Here is an 8,813-nt window from a genome sequence, read left to right as displayed (position 1 = left end):
ATATGATAACCCGTCCATTGATTTGGCCTGTGGAATCATTTGGGTTGGCAGTCACATGCACCCAGATCAAAGTTCTATAGTGAGAGCTTAATTAAACGAACCTACCATGTAAAGATATGCACATATTAAAGATTGAAGTGTGTGCTATGGCCAATATTCTTTGGCATGAAAGTAGGAGCTACAAAAGTAAAAGGTGGCTATTATTGATACGAGGGAAGGTGGGTGATAGTGATCTCAATATTATATTGACTTGAATAAGAGAGAGTTGTTTATTAACAGGAAAAACAAAGGCCAGCTTTATCTTGCATGTGCTGTTTGCACAGCAGGGCTTAACCTGATAATATTTTGATTGTTACCTAATCCAACTCCAAGCCTACAAAAACCCTCTCCTTGTTCCCACTCATACATCTAAACACTTCTATCTTCTTCCAAACTTTCATCCGGGTTCCTTCAAAATCATTCTCCTTTGTTTCAACTTTTCTCTTCATAGATAGCAACTGTAAGTGACACAAACACAGTTTCGTGTAGCTTTATTTCTTCTTTTTGTAGTTTATTTCTCTTGGCCTTTCAAAACTTAGAATCTCCATTGCTTGACAAAGCTTCAATCAAATCATGGGAGCTTCTTTTATCTATCTTGGCTTCTCTTTTTCATTCATTTTTCAATTTGAGGGAAAGTAGTAGGCATTCCCATTGTATACTCTTGATTAATGCTAGTTTTTTCTGCTTCTCTGGGCATTTCTTTGCTCGGTTACTTTTAGTACTTCATAGTTATTCAGAAGGCCCTCCACACATAGATTTATGTTATGATCATATGTTTTCAGCATTTTTTGGCTTATTTGGGTCGCTAGTATAGATTAGTATTTTGCTAGATTTGAAATACACTTATTGTTACATTGTTATTAATGTTTGAAGAATCTGTGGCTTCTTTTAGGATGATGTTAGTGAAAATGCTGCCAAAACTGTTTCTACTGATAATGGTAATGGCACTTCCAGCTGCCATGGCTGGCAGACCCCCAAAGCCAACGGATGTGCCATTTTCAAAGAACTATGCTCCTACTTGGGCTGCTGATCATATCAGGCATATTGATGGTGGGAAGCAGGTCCACCTTGTTCTAGATAAATACACAGGTACATTACTAGTCCACACTCATATAGATAAGTATACTCTTCTAAACTTTACTCTTTGAATCCCATGGCGATTGCAAAGTATACTGCTGTTTTAACTGCATTTCACTTTGCGAGTCTCTGACCACATATCACATTTCAGTTTGGCTTCTTATGGGGCATTTTATATGGGTATTATGCTTGATGAAAAGCTTAATTATTTTTCCATTTCACAGTTACTTAGGTCTCATAGTTATTGCCTCTAAGATTGTTAAGATGATGCACTTAAATGATCAACTCTTTCCGTTAGATATAGTTTTGTCTATAGACAAAATATATTCATTATTTGTTTAGCAAGTCCTATTCAGTCCAATGTATAGAGAATGGGCTTCACTAATCTTCTTGCCATGACAGGCACTGGATTTCAGACGAAGGGGGAATATTTGTTTGGCCACTTCAGTATGACTATCAAGATGGTTCCAGGGGACTCTGCAGGGGTTGTAACTGCCTTCTATGTAATAAAAATACCCTTTCACAGCCTCATTATATCCCTCTACTTTCTTCTACTTCATTGTTTTAAACTGCATAACTTATTGTACTTACTTGTATTGTTGCGAGTTTCAGCTGTCGTCACAGAACTCAGAGCATGACGAGATAGACTTTGAGTTTCTAGGAAACAGATCTGGGCAGCCATACATTCTCCAAACAAATGTATTTAGTGGAGGGAAAGGAGACAGAGAACAGCGCATTTATCTCTGGTTTGATCCCACAACAGAATACCATTCTTACTCTGTTCTCTGGAACATGCATCAGATTGTGTAAGTTCATGTTCTTTGATTGAAACCCATTTAAATCATCAATAGACTTTTTGTTAAAACTGTGTGAAGATTGGTCATGTATGCATCTTCTAGTACATCAAACTTTAGATTCAGAATCTCTTTGATTGATACCCACTTAAATCAATAGACTTTGTGCTAAACTCTATGAAGATTGGTCATACATTTTTCTCTAAAACATCAAACTTTGGATTCAGGTTCTTTGTAGATGATACTCCAATAAGAGTGTTCAAGAACAGCAAGGACTTGGGAGTGAGGTATCCATTCAATCAGCCCATGAAGATCTACTCAAGCCTTTGGAATGCGGATGACTGGGCCACAAGAGGAGGGCTTGAGAAGACTGATTGGAGCAAAGCACCATTTATTGCAGAATACAAGGGATTCCATGTTGATGGGTGTGAGGCATCTGCACCAAATTCACAGTGCCAAACGGTTGGCAGAAAGTGGTGGGATCAGAAGGTATTTGATGATTTGGATAGTCTGCAGTGGAGAAAACTGAAGGAGGTGCGCCAAAAATATACCATTTACAATTACTGCACTGATAGAGTTCGTTTCCCAAAAATGGCTCCTGAATGTACAAGAGACCAGGATGTCTAGTGAAGTGGTTTTCACATGACTCGGTCACACTACAATAATATGTGTTGGGTGTAGCTGTGGCTATCCTTAACATTATTTATTGTTTCCATTACAATAAATTACTTGTTTATGTGATAAATTTATTGAGATTCAATTGCATAGTCGATCATCTATTTGTCCTTGTTCTTAGTGATAGTGCTGTATTTTTAAAAACGTGGTTCAAACTCTGAACTGCCAAAAAGTCTTTATGTTGAAAAAATAAAAATACAAATCTGTTGATGAATAGCCGGTCTCTATGTCAGGAATCTCGAGATTTTAAAATTGTTTTGAAAAATGAATGAATTATTCAAGTGTCAAAACTGAAATTATTTTATTGGATAAATCGGTTTGGTCTATTGTAAAAGTTCAATGATTCATAGGTCTTGTGAGAGGACCATTCAGATATCTCAAAGTGGAGATTGTATGACAGATGATTTTAACACAATAGTTCTAATAGCTGTTCATGTTTCAAGATTTTTCTAATTAACTTTTATAAAAAGTCCAAAAAATGATAGCACATGTTGTAATAGCAGATCATATATGTACTAATAATTGATAAATTTTTAGCTGTCTCCCTTGTTGATTGGTCCATTTGTGTAAAAAGTACTTTTTTTTCAGCGAACAGCTATTTGGAGGTGAACATAATAGATTCTGGGTAAATGTTATATAATGACAATTTTAGACCACCTAGCAGAGAGCTTCCTAAATGTGGAAAAGCCAAAAGGTTAATTTAAGCTCTTCACAAACTTACAAAGGTTCACCAAGAAAATCAACAAATTTCAACACACAGAGTAGGAATTCTAGATGTCCGAAGTTAGTTAACCTGGACGGCTACTAGATCGTCTCCCCTAGATATCCTCTGATTGAAAGAGTTTTCAATCTAAACTTGTATTCCCAAATAAATAAAATTAATCATATATAACATCTTCTATCGAAAGGCATACATCTCTTAATCAAATAAATGTCTTACATTTTTTTTATTAAAAGGAAAATAATTAACAGATACATAACAGCACAGAGAAGTGAATCTGCAGCCAACAAACAGTAGCAACTAAATGAACTGATCGGCAATAACAATCAATGAAACAGTCGAATGCTTTAAATTAATAGATAGAAAGCATATATCGACCTTAATCTTTGATAAAATTAATCATTCTCAATATGGATAATGCAGTTGCTGCTACTCATTTTTGTAACTTGAAAGGTACTCAGAGTTCTTCCTTGGGAAAAGAGATTTCCATCACAGGTTTACATTGAAGAACATTTTCCTTATTTGAGGTTTTCCTGGAAGAACATTTTTCTTATTTGAGGTTTTCCTGCAAGTCTCTGATTGTTTCCTCGAATCCCTCTTCTATTACAGTCATTTGCTTTTAGCCTTCTTTCCTCATTCTCCCATATTTTTAGTTTCTTCCGATATAACCCTTGAATAACAAGGGACCTAATAAAAAAGATGGGTGGAAGAGAATGAAGTCAAATGAGAGGACTATAAATCAGAGAGAGATATTCTCAACAAAGTTAGCATAGGCGGGAGCTCAAACCACAACATGGCACGCAAAGCAAGAAACAAAGCATAAAAATTTAGCAATAGTCATAAAATTGCATACAACTAAGGACCGCATTTCATAGTAGATATTGCAAAAGGTTGTCAAAAGTTTCTCTTTACTTTATTATCGTCTTGGAAAGGTTGGTAAAAGTTTTATGAATATTTTGTATTTTAGATTTTTTTCAATTATCAAATTAATTCTCATATGGTAAAGGGCGCTGGCTTGAATTTTCATGACAATTTTAATTTTGTTATTCAATTATTTCTTTCCATACACTTTAACTATTTCTTACTATTTGAAATTTCATATTATCCTTTCTCATCTTGAAAGAAGTTATGGTTTTCAAAGAGTCTTTGGTCTATTGATGAAGTTGAAAGGCTCCCAAAGAGCCTACCACAAATCATGTCTTGCTAAGTGCAAGGCCCCCGACCTAATAGGGATGAGGTTCAAAGCAAATTTGGCAGAATGGATACCTCCCAGTCCTTGATTCTTAACCAAAGAAGCTAGACGAAAGTTGAACCTTGAAACAAAAGGAAAAAGATGTATTTTAAATAATAATAATATAAAGTGTTTATAAAAAAAAAAATTAAATAACTTATGTGCTTAAATATAACACTACTTTAATGTATCTTTATATACCTATAATGCATCATCGAATGGGTGGATTACAAACTTGTGTGAATATGAAATACTCTCTCTTTAACACACAAGACATAAAGTTCTAACAAACATCAACCTTATGTTAAGAAGTAGTTAGTTTGTGTTACTATTAAAATAATAATCATGAAGCAAATAAATAATTGATTAGTAGGGTATGTACGCCTCATTTGTAGTGCAGTTAGGTGCCTCCCAAAAAGGTGGATGAGGTAGTCCCATATCACTGTCACCATGTGTCAACCCAAAAACTATGGATGGTGTCAAGCCCATTTCCTTTCCTATATAATTTAAGAAATATTAATTATTTTATAATGATAAACATGTACAAACATTATGTATGATTAATTATTAAGTCAATATATTCTTCATGACAACAAAATATTAAAGGATCATAATGCCATCATTATCCACGTATCATTGAAACAGTCAAAATAAACCCTTTAATAAATTACTTTTTAAAACTATCGATAATAAATGATTTAAAATGAGACAACAAAAAAATCTCAATTTAAGACAATTATCTATCATGAACGTCTCCAATAACCTTACACATTCTAATTATTCTATCTTCAATTTGTAAGAATTTTTCAATTTAATTTTTCTTTTCAATAGTTAGCTTTGCAAGACTTTCAAGAACTATCAATTCTAGATAGTTATTTATGTTGAGTACTTTTAATGATCTTTGAATATTTAAACCTTTTGTCTTCTCTAATATGTCACACCTTATTAATATAAACTTCTTAAAAGAGATCAATTATGCAAGACTTGGAAGAATGTTAAGGTTTGGTCTTTGGAAGAATGCCTAGGTTTGGACTTTGGACAATCTTCAGTAATCTAAGATTTTTTTAATCTTTTTATCTTCTCTAATTTTGAGTTGTTTTTTTCATTTTTCCTCACTAAAAGTTTTGATTTTTTAATAGTAAATAGAGCATCACAAGTTGTAGCAAGAAATTTAACATCGATTGTTCTTTCAATCAAAAAAAACCTGACCCCAAGAGACCTTCAGTGGTTGAAACACATATAAACCTTACCTCAATAATCTTTCCATGATCATTACCAAATGGTTTTATAATTCAAATCAGTACTTGTCTTCAAAACTAGACTTTTGACTATGCCCATACCCCACCAAAAGTAGACCATGGAAATTGTTGTAATTACAAACAAAATGACATCTATAGTAATGTCATAGAAGTAGTGTATTTATAGCACATACCTAACCTGCTAACTTCATCGATCATTGCAAAATGATTTACATATTTGAATTTATTACAATGACATCAAAATTGGTCTTCAAACTTACCCTAACTAGTCTCTAAACTATATTGTTACCCCTCTGTGCTTGCAAATGAAACTGGCATTAACAATTATGTCATTAAGATTGCGTCTTCAAAAAAATAGACCCATTCTAACCACCATCTTTAAGAATTGACCCACCCAAATTTTTCAAAGTTAAATTCATAAAAACTACATAGACCCTTGACTCAAAAAACATCTACACACTAAGAAAAAAAACTAGAGTACCAAGGGGAAGTAGAGGATCACCCAAAATTCACCAAGGGGCTCATGGGACAAAGCCTTGAATTCTTGCTCTCAATATTGTATAATATGTACCTCAAAGAAATCTTCCTCCATTTGGTTTTCTTCCACCCTTGCATGCACTAATTCTTGCAACTTTTCTTCAACCTCTATAGTCCAACCAACTCAAGCCTTCATTTTTTGAATGTCTTCATCTATAATTTATTGTATAACTAGCAGTTTGAGGGCATACCACCACTTCCTATCTTCCTCGAATCTTTTTTTACTCAACTCTTCCTCAAATCTCCAAACATCCTCTCAACTATCTCATTCCTCTTTTCCTCCAACATTTATAGGAAAGTCACATGGGCCACTTCTATTGACCTTCTTCATTGTAAAAATGGTATTGATGAAAATATTATAGATTTTTTTTTATGAATCATTTTTTTCTCAAATTCTTGACCCCCTTCCTAATTTCATTGTTCAAAATGTCATCATTACCAATCTTCAACAGCACATATAAAATAATATTTTTTACATACATTATTTGTTAGAGTAAAGTATTAATTTAATTATATTGATTAAAGTAACTTTGCTTCTTAAGATTTCCCTTTGATGCATTACTGACATTTAATAATTATATTAATTATTAAAGGTTTACCTCTTAGGTTTGCCCTTTTAGGTTTTGATCTTCTTTTATAAGGATTGATCTATTGTATATTTTCTCAGTCCTTTTAGTCTTATAATATAATCTTTATATTTTGAACACAAACCTTTCATTTTCTCCTCTCTACTCCTTTATGATAGGTTCTTGCATGTAGGTGTTCTTTGGGGTTTGTGAAGTTGTATTTCCCAACTTTTGCATGGCATCAGAGCATGGATGTTCTACAACTTGTTCGGGTTTTGATGTTATCAGATAAACTGGGTTTGTGTGAATCAAATTGTGATTTCTTTACTAAAAATTATTGCAAAAGGGAGTCACTAGTTTTTGGTGCACTTTGAGCTCAAATAGACCTCACCATTGAGTTCATAACACCCAAAAACCCATATTTTTATATAAGGCACATCTCGTTCAGTCGTTATTTATCTAGGAAATCAAAAAAATTGCCTCTAGATCATACGACCCTTTGCCACACTTCCAAGGTGATATCAAAAAAATTAGTTTTAAAAAAAATTAGTTTTTTTAAAAAGAAACAAAGTGATTCATATAAAACTTAAATAAAGTTCTAAAAACTTTACAAAGTTCTTTTAGGACAAAAACTTTTCCCAAAGTAGGGATTGTGTAGGAAAGTACACATGCACATGTAGAGGGTGACATCAGCAATATGATATTAAATTTTTCATCCGTGCACCTGTCGACAAGTTTCTTCTTTAGTTAAAATAGCAGTTGTTGGGCTTTTGGCCATATCTGTGGCATACAATGTCAAAATTGGGCAAACAAGATACTGTCGAAAAGCTAGTTCCGAGCCCATCGTAGCCATAGAGTTTATTCTTAAAAAATCAATTTGGGTATATGACCCTGTAGTTGAATTCAGACAATGTTTTTACACGTTGGAGGGTGTAACAACTTTCTCAAATTAGCTCCATTTTGTTTTATCTTCAATAGACATTGGGAAGATCTTTTGGAGCTCTCTTCAAATTAATTATCTTATTTTTATCATCAAAAAATTTCTCAAGTGCACTTTATTCATTTTGAAGAATTTATTGCTCTTTTCCAAATATAGTTATCTACATTTCTTTTGGGGTTCAGTTTATTGCATTGTGGGGGGAGTTTTTCTTTCTTGTTTCTATAATTTACATCAAAAAACAACAAACTCTTCTAAAATAATGGTTGAGACCTCTTATTGTATAGAACTTCTGACCCCACACAACTTTCATACATGGAAAGCCACCATGAAACAACTTCTTCGTTCAAAAGGGTTGTGGTCTCATTTAGATACAATACAACCAAGTTTACAGAGACCATTTGAGGTCATGCAACACAATAACAAGATGGATGAGGGCATGGGTCTGATTTCCATTCATGTTTCAGATAACCCACTATTTTATCTTGCTGAGTGTAAGACTCCTTAGGAAATGTGGGCCAAGTTTCAGGAGTTATTTGGTACCATCAATGAATTCATAACACTTCATATTAAGATTGATCTTACTTCACTGGTACCTGATTATTTTCCCTCTATTAAGGACTTTCTGATGAAGTTCAAACAATAGAGATCTTTACTACAGGGTTGTGGCAAGAAAAAGACCGACACAAAGTTCATTTACATGATTCCTTCTATGCTTCATGGGAATTTTCAAATTTTTTATTCTACCTTTTATTCCACCATGGATGCTTTGGGTCCTCAATTTACCATGTCATCCTTTGAGGTTTTTTGTGATCACTTAACTCAAGAGAAAGATAAGATCTCTCAGTTGGATTCTCTCACAGGATCAAATAATCAAGCATTGGTAGCTCACACATCTTCAAGAAAGAAGGAGAAGAAACATAAGTCACAACCTACAGAGCCTCAGAAGGATTCTAGTACTCATCTCTCTTCAGACC

General features: G+C 33.6%; 1 protein-coding gene across 2 annotated transcripts; it reads left to right on the top strand.

The window, feature by feature from the left end:
- The first annotated feature begins 322 nt into the window (after positions 1-322).
- Positions 323-2,801, top strand: LOC149540615 (xyloglucan endotransglucosylase protein 2-like). Of its 2 annotated transcripts, none has more exons than XM_089799661.1 (5): positions 323-499; positions 943-1,128; positions 1,519-1,619; positions 1,729-1,922; positions 2,138-2,801. In XM_089799661.1, the coding sequence occupies exons 2-5, from the start codon at positions 948-950 to the stop codon at positions 2,535-2,537; spliced, it is 876 nt and encodes a 291-aa protein (XP_089655787.1). In that variant the 5' UTR covers positions 323-499; positions 943-947; the 3' UTR covers positions 2,538-2,801. The 2 variants fall into 2 exon arrangements, with proteins under 2 accessions (XP_089655787.1, XP_089655786.1); XM_089799660.1 differs by having other exon boundaries at positions 325-499; positions 932-1,128.
- Positions 2,802-8,813: the final 6,012 nt, after the last annotated feature.

Source organism: Cupressus sempervirens, chromosome 9 (assembly GCF_028749045.1).
Source record: "Cupressus sempervirens isolate cs-2001-9-10 chromosome 9, ASM2874904v1, whole genome shotgun sequence".
Taxonomy (NCBI): domain Eukaryota; kingdom Viridiplantae; phylum Streptophyta; class Pinopsida; order Cupressales; family Cupressaceae; genus Cupressus; species Cupressus sempervirens.
Note: the sequence above shows the minus strand (reverse complement) of the source record. Positions and strands in the feature narration are given on the sequence as shown.

Excerpts from the sequence above, each read along its gene's own strand:
- LOC149540615 (XM_089799660.1), top strand. The coding sequence starts at position 933 with ATGATGTTAGTGAAAATGCTGCCAAAACTGTTTCTACTGATAATGGTA. Across the intron at positions 1,129-1,518 it reads TGTTCTAGATAAATACACAG|GCACTGGATTTCAGACGAAG; the intron begins GTACATTACTAG and ends TTGCCATGACAG. Across the intron at positions 1,620-1,728 it reads GGGTTGTAACTGCCTTCTAT|CTGTCGTCACAGAACTCAGA; the intron begins GTAATAAAAATA and ends TGCGAGTTTCAG.